The following is a 24177-nucleotide window of genomic DNA, read 5'->3' as shown; positions in this document are numbered from 1 at the left end:
CACATACGTTAAGGTTTTGTTATTGTTGTTAAGACAACACCCAACTTCAAAGTACTAATTTGTGTTTTTGCCAGAATACACTGGACTATGCTGAGGTGAAAACAGACATACTCATGTATGGAATGGGTCAACAGAATGAATTTTTTTAAACCTTTCTTGTGACAGTCCAGTGTGAGACTGGCAGCTCTCCTCCATGCATCATCTCAGGAACCCAAGTCGCTTCCATCTTGTGGGGCTTCACAGTGGAAAAAGGGAGAGAGTGGATGATTGCACATGTATGCGTCTTCCCTGGATGCAGAAGGCATCTCTCCTGTACACAGTCACACAGACATTTCTAGTCACATGGCTCTTCTTATTGTAGCTGGACTTGAAAATCTAGCGTTCCAGGGGAGAAAAGGCAAAAATGGGCACTCCTGGGCACATAGCCTTGTCTCTGCCACATCCGTCCACTTCCCAGCTTCCAAAAACGTGTGTTACTTCCCTTCCTGTTTCCTTGGACTTTCCATATTCCTTTATTTTCATTTGGTTGGGCTTTGGTTGGGCTTTAAGAGGAAATGACGATAAATGCACATGTTCGATCCACCATACTTAAATGGAAATCCAACTATATTTTTCTGAAGCAGCTTTACTTTGATGATCGTTGGGAAAATAATTTAACTTATTTTACGTAAAGAGACAGATTGAATGTAGATCATTTATAAATAACAAAAATGATTTTAAATAAGTTATGCTACCTATATAAAGGGAAGATGAAGTAGAGCTTTGCCTTATAAGAATATTGCCTTATTTATATCTCCTGTAATTTGGGATGATGAAGTATTTCATTTTCTGAGATTAGAGCCTACTAGTATTTATCAATAGCTATAAAATGTCCAGAGATTCACCAGAGAAAAAGTTTATAAATATAAATAATAATGATTATAATGACAGTTCATGAAATATTTAAATTTTCTAAAACTTGGGTGCAGAATACTTCTTATTAGTCCAAATTTCCCAAGAGCACAAGTGCAGATTCTCAAATTTCACATTCTTTATTTTGTCTAAAACTCCATTAGGAAAGTGTCAAAGTAACAATAATAAAATAACGACTCTTGTTATTATTTATAGCATATCTACTAAGTGTAAGGCATTTACGTTATCTCATTTGGGTCATTCAAACAAACCCGCATAGTAAATTGAATTTCCATTCTTTCACGGAAGAAGCTGAGGCTTTGAGCGGATAAGAGACTCGTTCAAGGTCACAACACCAACAAGTTGCAAAACTGGATTTTGAATCCAGATCTGTGTCATTTCAAAGTAACTGCTCTTTCTAGTATACACACTGCCCTCATTTCCTTTTATGAATTTTGAGGCGTTCATTCATGAACTCAGCACAGGAAAATTTCATTTGAGAGTCGTAAAAACCTATGCCACACGTGTCTAAATGAGCGCTTTCAATTCCCTTCCCCCCCGCCCCACCTCTACCGCTTGACTTAGGAAACCAAAGTCTGCGGGACCGTCTGCCCGGCGTCTATGGAAGCCACAGCGCACTGCGGCAGGTGTGACTTCAACTTTACCAGTCACGTTTGTACTGTGATAAGAGGATCTCACAATTCCATCGGGAAGGAATCAGTCGAAGAAATGTGCTCATCTGCTGAAGAGCCTGTTCATATGGGAAGTGTAAACACACTCTCCTTCACAGGTAACAGAAAGGGAGCCACCTGCCCGCGGCTTAGAAGGGGGAGTGAAAAGCTGCTGAAAACGCAGATTTATTTCACTCTGACCTCAACTCCCTCCTTCACCTCATATCAATTAATTCCATCATACTTATGAGCCAGAGAGTTACCAGGCAGTTAGAGGCACAATCTGGATCTGGTCAAAGTTCGTAGTTTAAAGTTTTTCAGAGTCGAACTTTAAACAAGGATGTGCTCTATTTTAAAGTGAGCCTGTAGAGAATGAAGAACAGAGAAATGAATTAGTTATGTGGCCTTTAATGGTATATCCAGTTAATTTGCAATGAGCCTACTTTTCTTTCTCAAAAGTTGGAATGCAGGCTTTCAATAAGTGTCATGAATGAATGTTGTTATTCTTCCAAGCAGAAAAGAGGTAGAAACCTGTCTGGTCACTAAGACCCGGCGGCATCATTCCAAGGAGGAGACAGACTGCGCAGTGAAGTCAGTATCACTTTCCTGACCTTGGGTCTGGGGCCAGAGACTGTGCTCTCCTGCAGCCTGGTGTTTCCCCAAGATGGCCATCATCTTGGGAACAAGAACCTTCATGGTTATTGAAAATAGTCATTTCCAAGCCCCATCTTAGTCCCTACTGCATTAGTCCAAAATAGTGATTCTTAGGCTTGGCTAAGTCAGGTGAAAGACGCTGTAAATTTTAGGATCATCTCCAAAATAGTTCTGCCAGCTATTAATTTTTATTATTCATCCACTTACTTAAGTCCCTGCTTAAGTTTCTGTTTTTTGAAAAATTAGACATGCGTGTGTAACTGTGTCTGTACACACACCTATTGTTTACAGTCAAATGGAATACATTTAAGTGACATAATTCAAGCCAGCTGAGGTCAAATAAACAATAAAACCACTGTATTCCATCATGACTCATCACTCTGCCTTACCCAGCCAATGGGGGGTGATAATGACAAACCTTGAGAAGGAAAACAGTAAAGCAGGATACTGGGATGAGAGGAAGTAGATTAGGAAGGGAAGGAAGGAATAGAGATAAAGTTTACTGAGTATTACTTAGTTCCAGTGCTGTGCTACACAGTTTTTTTTTTTTTTAAGTACAGTTGATTTACAGTGTTGCGTTAATTTCTGCTTACAGAAAAGTGATTCAGTTATACATCCATACATTCATTTTTTACTATTCTTTTCCATTATGGTTTATCACAGGCAATTGGATATAGTTCCCTGTGCTATGCAGTAGGACCTTGTTGTTTATCCATCCTATATATAATGGTTTCAATCTGCTAACCAAACTCCCAGTCCCTCCCTCTGCCACTCCCCCTTTGTGCTAAACATTTTTAAACCTTATCTTAAATTACCCATAAAGCAATCAGGTAAGTATGATCATTTCACAGATGAGGAAACTGAAGGTCAGATCTGTAAAAGTAACTTGTTGTGGTAATAGTCAGGTTCAAATCATGTCACCTTTAGGAGCTGCGGATGTAGTGGACTCCACATGGTATAGGGCTCCTTTCGGAGGGCTCCAAACCTCCCTCAAGCAGTTCCTTCCACCTGCAATGTTCTTCTTAACCATCACACTCAAGGCCAAGGTCAGAATTCACGTTCTCAGTTTAGGCTTCCCGAGGCCAGCCCCCTCTCTCCTCTGTGCTCCTGTGACACACGGCCATGCCAGTCACCACTTTTACCACGTATGTGTCATAGGCATCTGGACACTTGTCTCGTCCCTCCTACCAGATTGAAGTATCCACGTGAATAGAACATCCCTGTTTAATTTTACCTTATTTTTAGATTTAGCACACTGTAAGCAAAAAAAAATATTTATTGGAATGCCTTTAGGTAGCCTTGGATAGAAACAATTGGACCACAATTGGAAAGCCTCGGATAGAAAACAATTGGACCACTAATCTCTTCCCACTCCCAGTTATAGATTTAAGTCATGAACCCTCATCTAAAAATTACTTGGGGGCTTCTCTGGTGGTGCAGTGGTTGAGAGTCGGCCTGCCGATGCAGGGGACACGGATTCGTGCCCCGGTCCGGGAAGATCCCACATGCCTCGGAGTGGCTGGGCCCGTGAGCCATGGCCGCTGGGCCTTACGTCTGGAGCCTGTGCTCTGCAACGGGAGAGGACACAACAGTGAGAGGCCCGCATACCGCAAAACAAAACAAAACAAAACAAAATAAAAATATTAAAAAAAAAAAAACCCAAATTACTTGGTTTTCTTCTAAGACAGGTCTCTGCTTTTATCTGCCCTTGGTAATCAAGGTCCAGATTTTGAAGGGTTTTTAAGACATATTTGCAGTAGACCTCTCCAGAAGAGAATAGCTGTTTCCACCCACTGATATAATGTTGCAGGGGCTTTTAACATCCATATTTCAGATCGGTTTGCCTACCAGAAAACACTATAAATTGAATATGAAAAATAATAAAATTTTACTTTTCATGAAAAAAAATTAAGCACTCAAATGACGCTCAAACAAATTCCACTGCGACCAATTTAGAAGAAAAGTCAACCATTTTTAAAATTGACAATTAAAAGCTACAACCACCAGTGCTGACCAAAATTCATTTGTTCTTACAATCATTTATTTATCAAAAATATTTATTAAATCCTTACTCATAACCAGTCAGTACATGAGGACCAATAACTTGAAAACTAGTAGGAAATTCCATCAGGATTTGAAGCTAATATGAAGAGATAGGGAAATTAATACATAATTACCTCTAATATGAGAAACGATGTGCAGGTAAGTTCTATGATAGAGGTAAGCATAGGATGCTTTGGAAGACTATTGCAAGGACACCTAACCCAGACTGGAAAGACTTCAAGAAGGATACTGTGCCCAAAGAAAGAACTGAAGGGCAAGTTAGAGCCTATCAGTTTAAGGGGAGGTCGGCCAGGCAGAGAGAGCAACACATGCAAAGTGCAGGAAGCAGGAGGAAGCCCAGCAGGTCTGAAAAGCAAGTATCTTGATACGGATGTAGCACATATAAGACAGAGAAAGTAATGGAGAGGAGGCCAAAGAGTGGGGGTCTGATTATGAAGGCATTTTAGGCCACACTGAAGAGTTTACCTTTATACCACAATGAATGGATAGTTAGTGAAGCTTTTTAAGCAGTGGAACGACACAATTATATACACATTTTTGGAAGGATTGCTCTGTTAGCTAAAAAAATGATTGGAGACAAATACATATGGGACCTTTCAGCAATTAACAAGTAAATATTGAGCAAACATACCACCCCAAAACCCAACACCCTCATTTATCAGAATATTAGCCCCATGTAACATGTAGAATGATTTTGAGATAACAAGTTAAAAATAAAAGAAGAAGAATAGTTGGAAATTCTGGCAAAGAAAAAAAGAGCTCTGAGAAATGAGAGAGATGATTGAGGAAAGGTAAAATTTCAACAAGTGATTCCTTATGTTAAAGCAAAAAGAATGGTTTTATGGGCTGGGAACAACTTTGAAAGACCAGGCCTCACAGGAAAATAGAGAAGTAAGGCTAAGACTTGAGAGAGTCAAAAAGGAGAAGAATGAAATACAGTGGAGGAAAGAACAGGAATAAAATGTGGACAGTTGCCACAGCTGAAGTTAGAAATGGCAACATGGGCTTGAAGGCTACACAATAACAGTTATTCGCAGTGAATAGTTTAATCTGCTATAGCAAGAGGTTCAAAAATATAGTTACCATCTGTGGGTGAGTGGACGGACGGTCTGGGCAGCTCAGCCCCACAAGGTCATTCAGGATCTGGTTTCCTCATCATGCTTCCAAGTGGTACAGCCTGAGTTGTCCCAACACCTTAGTTCCAGCCCATCAGAAGGGGTAAGAGTGCTAACAGAAGGCAAATGATTTCCTCTTCAGAAAGTCGTGCACAAATTACCCACGTCACTTCCACACTCCTTCCGTTGTTGAGACCAGTCGTGTGACTACACCAGACTGCAAAGAAAACTGGGAAATGTAGACTCTGGCCAAGAGGTCTCTGACCAGGAAAGAAGGGGGATTTGAGGACCCACTGGTGGTCATCACAGGTACAAAGCAGCAAATACCCTCTTACTGGAAAAAATGAAGACAGAAATACATTTGTATAGCAATTTACATTTTATGAAGTTCTGCAGCATAACTTATTGCATTTTATTTTCATACTAACTCTATAAAAGAGGCAGGGCAGGCTTTATTGTAAGGAGACGCATGTAAGGAGAATGTGGTCAAATAACCCAAGTGGATGGAATGAGAATTAATGCTGCATCCAATGGAGATAGAGCAGGTGGCCAGGAAGTCAAGGAGGACCTCTTCTGATCCCCCTGTCTGATTATCATCCAGAAACTGCCACACAAAAATACAGATGTAGATCTTCGAAATTCACAGAACTAAATAAGTGGAAAGCAGATTTAAATTATTAAACTTTCAAGGAATATTTTGGTAAATTTGTAGCATTTGTACTTCCGAAGTTATTAAAGCTCAAAACTGAACTAAGATGTTTGGGACACCGTTGAATTACGTGGATGATTATCTAATAAAAGTTTTGCCAGGCCAAAAATCTCAGCAGGTTGGTTTTGTTGTTTTAATTAGATTGGTTGTTTTGGGGTTTGGTTTCAGTTCTGGTTTGGTAGAAGATGAAGGAAGTGTATATAGTACACTATACATGGTACATATAGTAGAGTGTGAATTCATTTTTATTCATTAAAATTGTACTATGATAAGCTAAGTTACAAGTCCTGTATCTCATAACAACTACATTATAATTCATGTAATAATTTAAGTAATATTGACAATGTAATAATTGGTAAAATTTATAATAATAAAACTATAAAAGAATCTTGCCAAACCTGCCTCATACAGAAGTAAAGAGGTCATGAACTTGGGAAGCATTAACATCTAATGTACATTAGTCTAGCACTTTTACTTTTCAATCATTTCTTTAATGTATCCATATTTCTCTATTCAAATAGGTGAATTCTGTTCTGTGCAGTTTCATATCTCCGAAGCTAATAAGCACTTGTAATATTTTTTATGACTCAGAAAGTAAAGATCTTACAGCTTTATTTACATACAATAGGATTAGTGCATTGAGCATTTATTTTTAAATGTTTAAGGTTTTGATATTTATTTTCGATATGATGGTAAGAAAATAAAAATTTTTAAAAACCCCGCTGTCCGATTCTCTGTCTTTCCAGATGTGAACCTGGAGCCCTACATGACATACGAGTATAGGATTTCTGCGTGGAATAGCTATGGGCGAGGATTCAGCAAGGCTGTTAGGGCCACAACAAAAGAAGATGTGCCTGAGGGAGTGAGCCCCCCCAGGTGGACCAAAATGGATCATCTTGATGATGTAATAGTCCTCAACTGGAAGAAGCCTATACAATCAAATGGTATTAAGCTATTTTTAAAATTCAAATAACATAATCCCATAAATCCATAAGGAAATTGAAATTAGTGTAGTCTACGTTTAATTGGCATGCATCTAACCACTAAAAAGTATTTGCTAGGAAACTTCAGGTATGTGTCAACCAATCATTCATTTTGTGAAATAACCCTCACAAATTTTTAGCCAAAAATTATTTTCCTTGAATCCCAACATATGTCTGAGCTGCTTTTAAATAAGCAAAGCATATTATGGGAAGGCAGAATAGTTTTGAAAGTAAATGTTTGATAGGGGAAAGAAACAACTGACTGATTATTTATGTCAAGAATCCATCTCCTCCATAAGAGTGAGTGTAATTAAGAACTGCTTGAATATAGCAAAATAATAGCAGTTTAAAATTAAATAATGCAGGCTTCTCTGGTGGCGCAGTGGTTGAGCGTCTGCCTGCCGATGCAGGGGACACGGGTTCGTGCCCCGGTCCAGGAAGATCCCACATGCCGTGGAGCGGCTGGGCCCGTGAGCCATGGCCGCTGAGCCTGCACATCCGGAGCCTGTGCTCCGCAACGGGAGAGGCCACAACAGTGAGAGGCCTGCGTACCGCAAAAAAAAAAAAAAAATTAAATAATGCTATATTATCCCATTTCTTCAGAACTCTAAGCCATCTGATTTGTTCGAAAACACTTAAAAGAGTCTGACACTCAAATTCAGGCCTTCCTCTGCCTCTTTTAGGTCCTATTATTTACTACATTCTTCTCCGAGATGGAATTGAACGTTTTCGAGGAACATCGTTGAGCTTCTCTGATACGAAAGGAATTCAACCTTTTATGGAATATTCATACCAGCTGAAAGCTTGCACGGTTGCTGGCTGTGCCACCAGCAGCAAGGTAGGAGGAGTTTGTCTAAACTCTGGACAGAATCATCCAATGTTAAGACTATATGAAGGTCCAGGTTGTAATGCCAAAAAAGTAGGGCATCCATATGGTGTCTCAACTGAGTACCAACACTTCCTCCTGAAAGGAGAGATCACCACAAGAAAAATTTATTCAAATATCAATGTTTCATTCATCAAAAGAAAAAACTTGAACCAGCATAATCCCCTTAATCCGCTTTTCCCCCACCAACTATTTTTAGATGGTCTTCTATAAATCCATAATAGTTCCCAAGCCATTTCTCAGTTTAAAAGCTTAGAAATTCTATTTAAATATCATTTCAGCAAAAATTGCCTGCTCTTGAGGAACAGAGAAAAGGACAAAGGAGCCTGACATAGAAAATAAAATAGTTCCAAGGCTTCTGCAACAGCCTTGACAAGAAATAATGAAGATCTGAATTCATGCAACAGGGGTCAGATGAAGAGTATCTGAAAGATACAACAGATACCAGGGCACAAAAACTACAGGACCCAGTAGTCAGCTATATGTAGGGGAATAAAAGGAAAGTATTATGGGTATTTTCAGGGTATCTGGCTTGACCAGTTTGTCAGTCATGGTGGCATTCTGCAAGCAAATCAAAAAACAACAGAGGAATACATATATATATATATATATATATATATATATAAAATGGAATATTACTCAGGCATAAAAAAGAATTAAATAATGCCATTTGCAGCAACACAGGTGGACCTAGAGATTATCATACTAAGTGAAGTAAGCCAGACAGAGAAAGACAAATATCATATGATATCACTTTATGTGGAATCTAAAAAAAAAAGAATACAAAGGAACTTATTTACAAAACAGAAATGGGCTCACCGACATAGAAAACAAATTTATGGTTACCAAAGGGGAAAGTGGGGAGGAGGGATAAAATAAGAGTTTGGGATTAACATATACACATGACTATATAGTAAAATAGATAAACAACAAGGACCTACTGTATAGCACAGGGAACTGTGCTCAATATCTTATAATAATCTATAAGGTAAAAGAATCTGGAAAATTATATATATATATGTATGTATAACTGAATCATATTGCTGTATGCCTGAAACTAACACAAGATTGTAGATCAACTATACTTCAATTTAAAAAAAAAAGGAGGAAAAGTTAAAAGTAAAGAATAGGATTAACATTTTTAAAGCTTTTAAAAATATATTCAAGGGGCTTCCCTGGTGGTACAGTGGTTGAGAGTCCGCCTGCCGATGCAGGGGACACGGGTTTGTGCCCCGGTCCAGGAAGATCCCACATGCCGCAAAAAAAAAAAAAAAAGAAAAAAAATATATATATATATTCAAGAGGAGGAGCAGATAGCAGAATTGCGGAAGAAAATATTATTTGGCACTTTAAGTGAAAATGTCTAGTCAGAAGCTGGAATAAGAAGTGACTGAAATTTTCTGGAAAGATCTATGAGGGAAGTTGAAGCAGGGAGTTTGAGTGTGGTCATGTAAGGAGAATAGAGAGAGAGGCAAAAACCAAAGACCACAGATGACCAGCCCCCTTGGGGATGCTACTAAGCGAAAAATGGAAGAAACAATCAAACAAGTTAGGAGGAAAATAAGGAAAGAGCCATTTCACAGATGCCAAGCTAGTCAGAGGAGACCCAGTTTTCATATGGTTTAAACTTGAGAAGTGCAGCATCTTCACACACTGTGCAAGAAGCATCCAAGTAAAACGTTCAATCACACACATCAGCCGCAGCTCATGTGAGCTGCTTTTTATTCAACAGACCCCAGAAGCATCTCTGAGTGCCCCACCCACTAAACAGAAGGCAGCTGATTGGCCCAATCAAAAGTTAGGGTCCGGGGCTTCCCTGGTGGCGCAATGGTTGAGAGTCCGCCTGCCAATGCAGGGGACATGGGTTCGTGCCCCGGCCCGGGAAGATCCCACATGCCGCGGAGCGGCTGGGCCCATGAGGCATGGCCGCTGAGTCTGCACGTCCAGAGCCTGTGCTCCGCAACGGGAGAGGCCACAACAGTGAGAGGCCCGCGTATCACAAAAAAAAAAAAAAAAAAAAAGTTAGGGTCCGAATGGTCCCAGAGCCATTCCGTGCTTTCTGCATAGCAGAATTCCTGCCTACCAGATGCCAAAACAGTTGGTGAAAAAGTGAAATCAGACTTCATTCTGTGAGAAAACAAAGGCAGCCAATTTTCTCCCAAAAATATATTTTGACAATATTGAGTAAATCACTGGTTGATTCTTTTTTTCTTCTCACTTGGTTCTCTTTCTAGAACATTGGTGCAGACACTGTAAAGTCATCCTGGGTATCATAGGAAGAGTACAGAAAAGGCTGCCCATTTATACTGTTCAAAGTGTATTATATGCAAGCAAGTTCAGATGTGGGTTTTGCTCCAAATTTACTGGTGCTTAAAATGTACAAAATCAGGCTGTTAAAATGCAAAGACACCGATGGGCCATATGGAAGTTATCAAGTACTAGTTCTCTAGTAAGACAGTCTGCCAGCCAGCTTTTACTTGTTTAAACTGAGAGCTGCAGTCTGCCATCAAAATTGTTGTTGAACCCGTGGTGATAAATGGTAGTCGAAGACTTATAGGATATATTCAAGGTCAGATTTCATTGTTTGAATAGGATGCGAGAGAAAGAATTTTAAAAAAGAGGGAGTGCTTCACCAAGCCCTGCTAATGATATGCCAGGCCAGACAACAACATTTTAAAACACAAGTGACATTCTCATTGATCAGAATACCTAGTGTACTATTCCAAGAAATTGCTGTTTAATTCCTGTGTTTTCAGGTCGTTGCAGCTACAACCCAAGGAGTTCCGCAGAGCATCCCTCCGCCAAGAATCGTGGCCCCCAGTGCGGAGACTCTGCATGTGAGCTGGGATGTCCCTCCTAAGCCAAACGGTGTCATTAAAGAGTACCAGCTCTGGCAGGTTGGGAAAGGTCTCATCTACACTGACACCGCTGACAGGAGGCAGCATACGGTCACAGGTGAAAAAAAAAAAAAAGAGGAAAATGTACCGGAAGAGTCTGTCATTGTGGTTAGGGGGGCAAAGCCTCCCAGGGGTGTGCGTTTGATATATGAGGTCACTTCAAAAGGACGTGTTCTCTTGACATATGGTCAGGTCCCACTTATCCATGCTAATAGAAGAGCCCACACTGGCAGCAATAAGCCACAACAGCAGATAACTTCAGAAATAATTTATAGTTGGCTTTGATATGCATTATGTGTAGGGTTTTTGCATCAGTATTAAGTTCTTTTTCAGACAAACAGTAAGATGCATTTTCATTCCCCAAGGATATACTCATAGATAATGGTGCTAGGATAGCCAAGAATGTACTGGAAGGCAGTAGAAAAATCAGCCAGAGGCTAACAGTTGTCTGCTGCGTGGGTAATTAATACACAGAATAGTTGATAGTTGACTGGTTATGACAATTTGTTGTTATTATTAGTAACATTAATTAATAGTAATTGTATTAGTTTTGTTGCTTATTATAACATTAGGTATTATAATTAGCTTTAATACTATAATAATAGTACAGTATAATAGTATAGTGTCAGATAATTACTAGCGATGATTATAATAATAATTAACATGTTTTAGTCTGAATGTCATTTCTGAAGGGAAACATCTTCTGACTCACCAAGTCTAGATCAGCTTTCCTGATACGCCATCACATCACCTTTCACTGCCTGATAGTGTTTGCTTTCTATTTGTCTCTTTATGTCCCCCTCCACTGGAACGTAAGCTCCAGAATCGCAGAGACCGTCTCTACCTCGTTCAATGCTGTATCTTTAGCACCTAGAACAATCCATGACATTTCAGTGAGTGCTAAATAAATGAGGAATAAGTGAATTTAATATGTATCAAATACTGTCCTAAGCCCTTGACATTTACGATCTAATTTGATCCACATCACAAACCTATGGGGCAGAGAGAATTATTACCCCCATTTTACAGAAAAGAATATTTCAAGAGATTTAGTAACTTAGCTCATTATTTAGATCTACTGAATCATTCCAAACAGTGGTGTACGTTTAGATTCTGAGAACACAGAGAAGAGTTTACAAACTTTTACTTTTTCCCTATTGCCAGGAGCCTCTCTCCAAGGCCTCCTGAGTGAATGCCTTCCTTCCATTAGACCCTGTACTTTGCAGGGAGCAGTGATACCAGAGATAACGAAACTCACATAGAAGTGCAGAAAGGCCTGGAAAAGCATGCCTGATTTTTCCTTAGAGGAGGCACCGGCCTTGCTACACAGGTGGAAAAATAAATTCCACAGTTCCCTGACACACAAGCAAGTACTCATGGACAGATGTCCACTGTTTTCCAAAAGTGTCATGAGCCTACAGAAGGTGCTTAATAAATATTTGCGGACCAGCACATGGTGATCGTGATCTGAAGATCCCGAGCTAAGCCCAGGATAATGGGGATGGAGAAAGCCCTCATCCATTTAGATGATCAGATTTGTTCCTTAGATCCTAGTTCACTAAAAATGAAAATCATCACAAGCCATTGAAATGATGTTATTTTCCATAAAAAAAACTTAGCATGTATACGGTGCTTTATAATTTTAACAAACCATTTGCATTTTGACTCCTGTGATTCTCATCACTTCCCTATAAAATGAGGGATGTTTTTAATATCCACATTTGAAAGATGAAGGTGATAACTGGCCTACTCGGGGTCCCCAAGGCATTCACTGCCTCCATCTATAAGGAAATCAGAATACCATTTAATTACAAAAAAAAAAAAATATGTAGCCTGCTTGCTGTGTTCTAGATAGTATATTAAGTGCTCCAAAATAAGATTGTTGCTCTTAAGAAGCTCCCAGTACTACTGACAAGTTAAGGAATAGCTTGTGTAATGATACACCAACAGAACTTCGTACAGAATGGAGTGGGAGAAATCAAAAGAATGACTGAGGATGGCCATGGAATGTTAATTACAGAGTTTTGAAAGCCAAGTTAAGGCCCATTAAGACTTTGTAGCAGTAAAGGTTTCACAATAAACTGGGATACAAGGATAAAGAATTCTTTTCTTACAGAATCCGTCTACTCAACCAGCAAGGGCTTTGAACTGTCGCCAGCTGTACTGGTTTGCATTTTTTAGAAAACCAGAATTTACGTGCCGACGTACCAAATTCAATTGTGAGGTTCAAACCAACAGGATTGATAGCCTCCTTAATTATAAAAGTATTGCAAAGCTTTTTCTTTAAATACCTTCACTCTACCAGCTCTTCCTTTCATTATCATTTTTAATGGATATTTTCATGTCAGAGGATTTTATATGCATAACGTAATGGCAGAATTCCTCTTTTATTAGGATAAACATTTTAAAGGTTTTCTACCTAATTTTATTTTTTGTAAGATTATAAAGTGAAAAAATAATCTGTTAGAATTCATTTTAAACAGATTTAGAGAGTACTTCACTTGAGCACTGTAGCCCTAAAGAGCGATTTCTTTGTTAAATGAGGAAATAAACCTTCATTCAACAAAACCTTACCAAGTATAGTATCCTAATATGCAGTTCCTATGGGACAGGAATGGTGCCTGGCATTAGAGGATCTAAAACCCAAGCTCTGTGTAGTGTTCACACATTTTATCTGCCAGGGAAAGTTCAGTTCCATGGTTAGCTGACTGATCAAATTCAGTAGGGAAGTATTTTATGATGAGAATGACTATTTTATTGAGTTCATGGAATTAACTAAAATAATCAAATTTATTTCACATTCCGTCTCAAACATTTGATCCAAGAGCTGCCTGAACCCTCTGGAGATAAAGGTTTTGCTTTTCTCATCATTTCCCAAACCTTGGCATTCCCTAAGTTACAGTCGAATACTGATGAAGCCGTAGCTCTAGTCATCCAGGAGCCTGAGAATCTAGGTCCTTACAAATGACAGAAGGGAGAGTGGGCACCTAGCATCAGCCGCATTGTCTCCATACTTATTTTTAATTACCTCAAAGCTTTAGAAACATGATCCCGTAAATGCTTTGTGGGAATAGTGGCAAATGCACTCATCATGTGAAATCCATAAATTGCTTATAATCCTCTCAAGATGTTAAAAAAAAAAAGCATTAAGTAATTGAAGACAGGAAGTCCTCAGTTAATTATTTAGAGGTGTTATCAATGCTCTAAGTAAACTGAAGCGTTCTCTGCTATCTCACGGAGCCCAATGCCATGGGGACCAAGGGGTAGCAGCCATCATCTTCTCATATTCGCTAATGCAAACAGCGCGTGGCAGCTTGTCAATAAAAGACCTTTTCATATCATTTATTACTAAACATGCCCACGGTCCTGCACAGAGCAATCAGGATGTCAGTGACGGCATTGTTTTACTTGGGTTGCCCCGTATGAAACGTGGGCCTCCTAATGTAGCCATCGGGATAGAGGAGAGGAGGAAAGGATTAATGAAATAATTGGGGCCACCGAGAACAAAATGAATTAATCATGTCGTCTTTAGCAGCAGACATGATAAGAGCTTATGTGTCTCTTAACTCTGGGGGAAATGTTTTCCAAATAATTCATTAAAAGTTGCTTATCGTTTCATTGCACTTAAAGGGGAAGAGTCACCAGCATTAAGTCAACAAGGAGAGAATACTTTGTCTTCCTTTCCCATCCTGTTAGAAGCTCATGAACACCTCCTGTGATAAAATAGCATAAATCCTAACAAGGCTAGTTGTAGCAGAAAATGTACTATTATTGCACTAAAACAGATATACTACATACCACTTTTGAAAAAAATGAGGACATAGTTTGACCATCAATATCCCAAAATGTGGACATTTTTACATGAGGATTTTACATTTAAATAACTCTACCATATGCTCCCATCGTGTGCTACACTTGGCTCTCATGGTATTTATGATACTTTATTGAATATCCTTTCTCTTTGTCTCTGTTCCTCAACCAGGAGTTAAAGCTCTTTAAGGACAGAGGCAACAGCTTCCCGTTTGCCATTGTGTCACCTGTACTGTGATCTATCACAGAACCTAACATATATTAAGTTTTTGAAAATCTTTGTTGAATGAATAAATGTTGACTAGTAAACTAGTATCTGAGTGACTAGATTCCATGTTGGTTGGATATAAAAATCACATTGTCAAACACAGCTAAATCTCAGCCAGGATGGGTGACAATTTGAGGGAACCAGTGCAAAATGAAAGCATGGGGCCCCTTGTTCAAAAATTATTAAGAATTTCAAGACGATAAGAATAGATTCAAGCACAGGACTCTTCTAAGCATGGGAGCTGGGGTGACTCAGCTTAGAGCATAACTTGTGTGACCATGAAGCCAGCCCTGGTCTCTGGCAATCTGGATTTATTGGCAGTATGATTCTTTTTTTAATTTAATTTTTATTTTATATTAAAGTATAGTTGATTTACAATGCTGTGTTAGTTTCAGGTGTACAGCAAAGTGATTCAGTTATACATATACATATATGCATTCTTTTTTCAGATTCTTTTCCCTTACACGTTATTACAGAATACTGAGTAGAGTTCCCTGTGCTCTACAGTAGGTCCTTGTTGATTATTTATTTTATATATAGTAGTGTGTATCTTTAACTGAAACAGATGGGATGAAAACTGGGATGGCCCTCGTGTCCTCAGAACAGCTTTGGGAGCTTCTGTTGTCATGTGTGATGCTCTAGGCTGCATTTCCCCTACTACCACCTGACCACTGACCGCCAAGCATCAGACCTGTGAAAGTAGATGGGAGAATTCATTTTATTTTCATTTTTCAAATTCCGAGGAAAACCTTGAGCCTAAATACTTGCAAAAATAATAGCACAACATCAACCACTATTTCTCCCTTTCTTTTACCTTTCTTACATATATAATATTATAGCCAAAGAATAACAAGCAACAGCTGCCCAGACACCAATATTTAAAGGAAAAAAAAATTCCCCCGGAATCCCAGATATTTCAAGGTACTTTGCCTGGGCAATCACTACTTCTGTTTAGTCATGACAGTTCTAGCCAACTCCCTTCCTCTGAGATGTATGTCCTTGTTGTGGATCATTTGAGCATCAGACTTTACTGCCACCTGATGCCACATTCGGTTTCTAGAGCAGACAACTCTGCTTGAAAATGTAGGGTAAAAGAGGCTTCAGTCTAGTACGACACCAGACTCCAGGGAAGAAAAATATGTATCAAAATAGTGTTACAAAAATCAAAAGCACAAGGGTCTTTCCTTGGATTATCTTAATAATAGTCTTAATGTTAATATATTTGGAAAGAGAATCTGCCAAAGAAGTAACTCGTTCAGGAAGTACTTCTTGGGATGAATCTGATCACTATTATATTGGGAAGAGGAACCAAATCTTTGGTCTAGAATTTCACACCAAATACAGAATTAAGAATGCAAATAAGCTTGTAACAAGTAGTCAGAACTGAAAGCCGTGAAGTTGTTTCACTGGCATTTGCAGATGCAAGAGCCTCTTGGTTTGGATGTTTTGACGTCCAATCATATGAGACATCAACTGAACTCCTGTGTCAAAGCCTTGATACAAAAATGGACAGTGCTGATGGCTCCTCTCAAAGAGTCAAGAAATTGGCTTGACTAATCAGGATGGGGAACTGCTGAGGTCGTGCTGGATGATACTATCAAGAAAAGGGGACTCTAGCATGTGAGCTCCTGAAGTATTTTACAATCAAATTTTGTAACACAAATCATAATTTAAATCACCTTAGAGGTCTCTAAAGTGATTCCATGATGTCTTGGTGTACCAGTTTTGAACATTCCAGATTTTCACATAGAATGAGATTAATCTAAAATCGAACCCTGGTGTAGCTCTATCATCACAGACAAGGTTGCTGGTAGATGCTGGAAATTCCTGGGAATCTCCATGAGCAGAGATCACTCTGGGGGAATGAGATCCTGGGGGGAATCACTCAGTGAGATCCCAGGCACGTGGGAGCAAAAGGGAGCTCTTTTCAGCAGCAAGACTAGATGTGTGGTTCAGGTGGGCCGGGGCAAACATCCAGTTTGGGTGAACTGATGCCAGGACAGGTAACCTGCCCACCGGGTGGATAATACTTGGTAACCACCTAACAAAACCTTTTTGAAGTAACTCAAGTCTCTCAGCACTTGACCTAATTATTAACCAGGTTGATTGAGGAACTTGTGAAATTACATATTCATTGGGATTATTTGATAATCCTTCAGAAAATAACAGATGATACTTAGAATAACTGGATGAATGCTTTCAGGTAGCGCTAGCTATCTGAAATTGGAATGGACAAGAAAGCCTTTTCCTGACTAGCTGCAGATTAAAAATTAGAAACAAGCTGTTCTTTATAGAGTACATCCAATGTAATTTACATAGGTATGGATTTTGTTTTCCAGATCATCTTTTTATGATCCATAGGCAGACTTTTTGAGGTCCCTTTTTAACACATATTTAGTCTTGAAAGGAATGTTACTTGAAAGTGTAATTGTAACGAGTTTGGTTATAGTATGCCTCTTTCCTTTATAAGAGAACACGATTTCCTTTAGGGGAGTTCAAGTAATTGGCAGCCACAGTAATCTCCACTCCACTGAAATGTCAAATACTTGACTTTTCTCCATGCATTTGTCTTTCTCAGTTCTACCCCCGCTATTCTTACTCTTTTAGTTCAATGCTGAGCAGTTGAATGATGTTTTCTTTTCTCCTTCTACTCTTTGACTTTAGGATTAAGTTACAGTCGGAACAGTTCCTTGGAGACATCTCTTTATTTCCCTCTTCTCATCCTGATCAATTCATGAGTAGTTTTCAATTGTTGTGCCCTTTCCATTGCCTGTTGCTAATATGTCATATGTATCTCATTTTAAGGACTACCAATAGGGGCTTCCTTAAAATGACAGCAAATTCCAGTTGAAATGTGTTGATTTTATTGAGTTTTACAGAGTCATATATATGAAAGGTCATCCAGTTCATGTAAATCATCCATGCTTCCTGGCAGTCCATGCTTTCCTTACCGACTGTTTGAACCAAGCCTACTAGTAATCCAATCCTCTAACAATAGGAAAAACACAACACCCAAGAAAGAGAATATAGAAAATAATGGATTCATCTATTGCCTTCCCTCAAGTTAGGCTGTAGTCCAATTTAGCAGTCTGTACTCCCATGCCTGCAGTTTACAGATATGGAAACTGAGGCACCTAGAGGTCAGAGAACTGGCCCATGGTAGTAGGTAATAGATAGGTAAGGATTAGACCCAAAGAGTCTAACCTCAGACTCTGTTCTCCTAACAGCTATGCTGTACTGCCTCAGTACATGAATTGTGGTCATATTCCAAATGAAAATATTTAAATACCTAGTCCCACATGGATTTTTTGCATTACTGGAAGTGTCACTGGGCTTTGAGCTACCTATGTCATTTTCCTTATAAGCCTCGGAAGACTGACCCAACTGTTCTGGGTCACATTTCTCAGCCCAACTGCCCAGATTTGTATCCTGACCTCACCCTTTCTTATCTCTGTGATCATATTGAATACAGTTCCCTGTGCTATACAGTAGGACCTTGTTGTTTATCTATTTTATATATAGTAGTGTATATCTATTCATCTCAAACTCCTAATTTATCCCGCTCCCACCCTTTTCCCCTTTGGTAACCATAAATTTGTTGTCTATGTCTGTGAGTCTGTTTCTGTCTTGTAAATAAGTTCAGTTGTACCCTTTTTTTAGATTCCCCATATAAGTGAAATCATATGATACTTGTCTTTCTCTGTCTGACTCACTTCACTTAGTATGATAATCTTCTGACTTCTTGACCAAGGCTTTCTACTCAACACTCAGTTCTACATCCTACCCACCACCCTTAATTCTAGTACTCCAATAGCTCCAAGAGATACATATTCCTCCACTAACTATGGCCCCATCCTCTGCTAGACCACCCCACCCCACCAATCTAAACACCTGTAACAAACTCCTTGGTACACCTTCCTTGGTCTACCAAAAATCCCTCAAGGGCTAGTTTCTCCACTGTGGTACCATTTCCAAACATCTGTCTTCTAGTGTTCTGGGCTATTTATAAAATGGATGGCACTCAACCCCCTCTGAAAAATTCTGTTTAAAAAAAGACAATCACTACTTTTTTTAAAAAAGTATTCATTTATTTATTTATTATTTATTTATGTATTTATTTTGGCTGTGCCAGGTCTTAGTTGCGGCACATGGGATCTTCGTTGCGGCATGCAGGATCTTTAGTTGTGGCATGTGGGATCTTTAGTTGTGGCATGTGGGATCTTTAGTTGTAGCACGTGAGTTTCTTAGTTGCAGCATGCATATGGGATCTAGTTCCTCGACCAGTAATCAAACCCGGGCCCCCTACATTGGGAGCACAGAGTCTTTCCCCCCGGACCACCAAGGAAGTCCCTCTACTTTTATGTACAGTAAATTTTCTTTTTAGCTACTGTCCTCGCTGCAAATACCCTCAATCTTCTAATCAATCTTAGTACACCTCTGCAATGACATTTTCTTTTCCTTTCCTAAAACCCATCCTAAAATGTCCTTCAAAAGTCTGAAACCAGACCAACAAGAACACAAAATGAGAAGCAGAATGAAGGCTTTTTTTTTTTTTTTTTTGGTTAGAATATGCTGGAGAAAAAATCAAGTATCGCTTCACTTTTACTAGCCATACTTAAGTCTGACGTTCAGGAAAAAGATCTGGAAAATATTTATTGTTCATAAATTATATTAACTTTTTATATTATTTTAGTAATATTCTGCAACTAGAGAAGAATCTCCTACTCAGTGAAATAGATACTGTGGGCAGGAGTCCCTATGGAATTATGAGGAAGGCCCTGTTTGGTCAAATCACACTTGTGATGGATACATGGACATCATCGCATCATAGCCCTGCCATCCTTATTGGGTACTTTTATGCCTCGGTCTTCCTTAAACAATATTTAACAGACATTGAATACATCAAATAGGCACTATTGGGAAAAAATGATTTAAATAAGAAACACTCAGAGATACCATCCTTACTCTCAAAGGGCTTACATTCTAAGTGTGAAAGTAAGTTATTCAGATAAAACGGTGTGACAAGGGTCAAGACCCCTTTTTCACTAATGGAAGTAAAGAAAGGGACATCGTCAGACTACACCAGCCACTGCAGTCTCTGACCTTCATTCTTGAATATTTCCTTCCATTTTCTCTTGAGCTCTGTATTCTATCATCTTTAGCCTTTTCCCATAAGCTTTTATCAAACACACAAGGCTTGGATATGGCTTAGATCTTTCATCATATTCCTCATCCCTAAATCAGGTAAATATCACAATTATGTAAATCCTCCATAGCAACCTAATGGAAGATTATAATCAAATAAGTATCTACATCTTGTCATTAAATTGATAAGGAAACACAGAGGGCTTTGAAGCTGAATCCTGGAGGTGCTCCAGCTACAGAACATTATGGCTTTAGCAGAGAACCCAGACTACTGCTTCAATTCTAAATGAACCAGTTAATTAATTTTTTCATTGACTTAACAAGCACCTCCTTTGTGCCTGTCACCATTCAAAGGATACGGTTGTTGCCAAAACAAAGTCCTTGCTCTTTTTGAGCTTACATCATGGAGGTGGAGACAAACAATAGATAAACAGACATATAATCAAACATCAGATAATGTTGAAGGCTATGAAAGAAAGTAATTTGAGAGGATAAAAAGTGCTGGTTATGGTGTGTAGATAGAGCGGTCAAAATCTTTTAAAATGTAGCATTTGAGCAGATCTGCATAAAGTGACAGTGTGACTTTATAAATGTCTCTGGAGGAAGAGTCACCTCACCAAAAGAACAAAATATGTGAAAATGTAGTTCTAAATTCATGAAAAAATAAGTGTAGTAATTATTGGATCCATGTTATAACTTAGCCCAATATTTGACATTAGAGATTAAGTCCTATTCTTTTTTTAAGAAAATATTTGTAAAGCATTGTTTGAGTTTTCCCAAGAATCAAGTCGAGAAATGTTAACCTCTATGTATCCTTGTTGAATGCTGCTGAGTCTTAAGGTTGCTTCTGCTAAAATAAAGTACTTCTCTAAGTAACCCATCCCATCTGCTTAACAGCCTTAGAAGCTAGATGCAATGGTTCCCCATTTTACAGATCAGTAGATGAGAGCAAAGTGAAGCTAAGTAACTTGTCCAGGGTCACTGGCCACAGAGCAGTGAAGTCTGACAATACGTAACTTCTGTTGTAAATGGATTGCCATTCTTTTTTCCCCTGAGAATTTATTGAGCTATTATTGTGCTACACCATACATCATACATCTGAATACAAAAGAGTTAGTTGGTGTTAATATGAGCTGAATATGGCTTGGGGCTAAAAAATGTTGACTCTAACCTTCTTTTTACTTTTTTTTTCTGCCCCTGTTCATATAAGAAGCAATTGAAGAAACTGGGGTGGTTCGCCTAGAGAAGAGAAAAGTCAGGGGGGATTTGATAACTGTCTACAAATATTTGAAGAACTGTCATGTGGAAAAGAAATTAGATTTGTTCTATAAGTCCCTAGCGGGTGGAAGTGATAGAAAGAGTTCACCACAATATAAGGAAGGACTTTCAAACCAAATAGAGAACTGTAGAGCTCTCTAAAGATAGAGGGGGCTATTTGGGAGATGGACTACTTTGATCCTCTAGCCAGGGGAGCCCCTTCAATGACACCTTGTACAGGGGAATCAAGGGTAAAATGGGTGGATGGATGACATGAATTTTCAGATCTCTTCGAAGGCTGAGAATTTATTATTTTACCAGTGAGAAATGAAATTTCTATTAATACTGAGCTGCCTATGAAGTTCCTCTCTCCCTTAGAGAGTGTTTTCTGCTCTTAAAATTTTTGGATATCGTATCTACAGCTCTGCATGTGACTGCTCGTGCTTACCTGATAATAAATAATCCTCTCAAGAGGTACTTGATTTCTTTTTGCTCTTTCTAGGTCTGCAGCCATACACCAACTACAGCTTCACACTTAGAGCTTGTACATCTGCTGGATGCACTTCAAGTGAGCCTTTTCTAGGTCAGACTCTGCAGGCAGCCCCTCAAGGTAATTAAAAAATACCCATGACTGGGGAGAAGAAGTTTTCATTTGGTATTTTGATGTGAACTCTATAAACTCTTTCCTAACAAACAAGGAAGAAGGAATAAAGTCTATAAGTGCAAAATTAAATAAAATTGTAGGTTCCTATTTCTCAAGTTTAGTTAAACTATAAGCTTCCCAAGGCAGTTTGCCTTCAATTCCTTAAACCTTTTAGATGTGGTTTTACATGGAAAAACACTATTATCTACTTGGATACGAAATGCCTCCCAAAATCAAGGATTAAATATTCCCAGAGCAGCTAAAATATAACAAGCACCATGCTCCCTATTGAAGCTGATTAAAATATCACTGCCCTCAAGAACTTACAGTCAAATAGAAGTGATAGGACAAGTACCCAAGTCTGTATGAAGAGAGAGAATCTTAAAGGTGATGTGAAGAAAGAATAAATGAACAGAACGCTCAGGTTAATCTATGAAGGGAGAAATTATAACCCATCACAGGCATCAAGAAAGATTTTAGGGAGCAGATGCCTTCTGAGATGGACCACAAGGAACAAGGATTTTGACAAATGAATGGTAGGAGGAGAAATACACAGCTTGAGGGAATGTAAAGTGGGACCATCACCTTGGAGATCAAATTGGTGATGTCTATTAAACATAAAATGTTTCCCCATGACACAGCAGTTTCAATTTCATTATCTATGCCAGAAAATAACACTTCCACAACTGCACAAGGAGGCATGCACCAGGATGTTTATTGAAGCCTTTTTTGTCGTTTGGTTAATGGCAAAATACTGGAAGCAATTGAAATGTCTTTGAGTGGGGGCATTGCTAACTAAATTCAGGTATATTCACATTATGGAATTCCATGCATCAGTTTAAAGGAATGAGATGATCCATACATATAAAATAGAAGTTATAGAACTACATTCATGTATGGTGTCCTTATAAAACAACACATAGAAAACGATATTCATTTCTATAGATAAATAAATAAATGCATAGGAAAGATTCTGGCAGCATACGCACCCAAATAATAACAACGGTCTGTGCGTTAGGAAGTGGGATGGGTAGTATCATTTACTTGCAGGAGAAAAATGTGTGCAAAAGCTTGGGCTAGTGATCAACTAATTCTTGTGTTAATCTCTACTATCTGCCTGTTTTCCATGTGGGGAAACAGAGGCATAACTAAGTTTCTGAACAGAAATATAACGTTAATGATCATCAGACAGTCCTGAACTACTTGTCCATTACTCTTCTAATGAAGGGGTTGTTGTACCTCAGAATATTAGACCTGAACTTCCTACCAGTAAATGGGGAATAAAATGGAAAATTCCACATATGGGGCATATGGCTCCTCACCAGGAATTCACTAATGATGTTTTCTATATAAAGAATGTTTCATGTCAAAAAGCTTAGTGTTCCTATGAAAGGAAGAAACCAGCAGTGGATTTTTTGGAAAGGTAAACTGTCAAATGGATACTTTGATGATAATGGATAATTTCTAAAGGATCTATCAACCAGTTTTGGCTGAAACTCAGCCAGATGAAAGAGCAGGGTCTCTCCAGTTTACTCATCCAATCCATATATTTAAATTCTTAGAAAATATGCATCTCTATTCTCACTTTGTCCAAAAAAAAGAAGATTTCTTGAAAGAGCTCAGATTTCATGACTTAAACATTATAGCTTTCAGCAGTGCTGGGGAGTATGAGATGAGAAATGTTTTACTTGATTTCTGTTTTTAACTTTATGCACCTTTACTTTAACACAAATAACTGTGCAAAGGAACAATAAACTAAATGAGCTTTCCTCTGCAGAACGGACATGGATTTAGAATCCACTTTCTGGCTGTGTAAGTGCCAATTGTGAATAACTTGTATGAGAAATAAATGTAGTCGGAGTGCTTAACTTGGAGGTTGTGAGGGAACTAATCAGCAGTAACATTAAGTTGTGTTGTTTTGCTAAAGTGGAAATAAACATATCATTTTAAATTAATAACCCCAATATAACTAATTTTAAAAGGTCTCGTTGAGTGAATCAGCCATAGTTTGAAGGTCTAACATTTGGGTGTCTAAGTGGATATGGAGAGAATTAAAAGAAGCATTTGTTCCTAGCTACCCTGAGAGCTCCTCATTTCTTTCATTTTCAATCTAAAAAAGAAAAAAAGAAAAAAAAAAAGCACATTATGACCCCATTGGTAAGTTGGACCTAATTCTCTCCGATT

The 24177-nt window shown here is 38.6% G+C and overlaps 1 protein-coding gene across 1 annotated transcript in view; it reads left to right on the top strand.

The window, feature by feature from the left end:
* The window catches only part of USH2A (usherin), a 773776-nt gene that overhangs the window by 579318 nt on the left and 170281 nt on the right, over positions 1 to 24177 (top strand). The window contains exons 51-55 of the mRNA XM_060289919.1: positions 1477 to 1681; positions 6851 to 7048; positions 7771 to 7925; positions 10730 to 10928; positions 21853 to 21960. Of these exons, the coding sequence (XP_060145902.1) occupies positions 1477 to 1681; positions 6851 to 7048; positions 7771 to 7925; positions 10730 to 10928; positions 21853 to 21960 (865 nt within the window). The remainder of the gene's footprint in view (positions 1 to 1476; positions 1682 to 6850; positions 7049 to 7770; positions 7926 to 10729; positions 10929 to 21852; positions 21961 to 24177) is intronic.

This window comes from Globicephala melas, chromosome 1, assembly GCF_963455315.2.
Source record: "Globicephala melas chromosome 1, mGloMel1.2, whole genome shotgun sequence".
NCBI lineage: Eukaryota > Metazoa > Chordata > Mammalia > Artiodactyla > Delphinidae > Globicephala > Globicephala melas.
The sequence above is the reverse complement of the archived record's forward strand: the minus strand, read 5'-3'. Positions and strand labels throughout refer to the sequence as shown.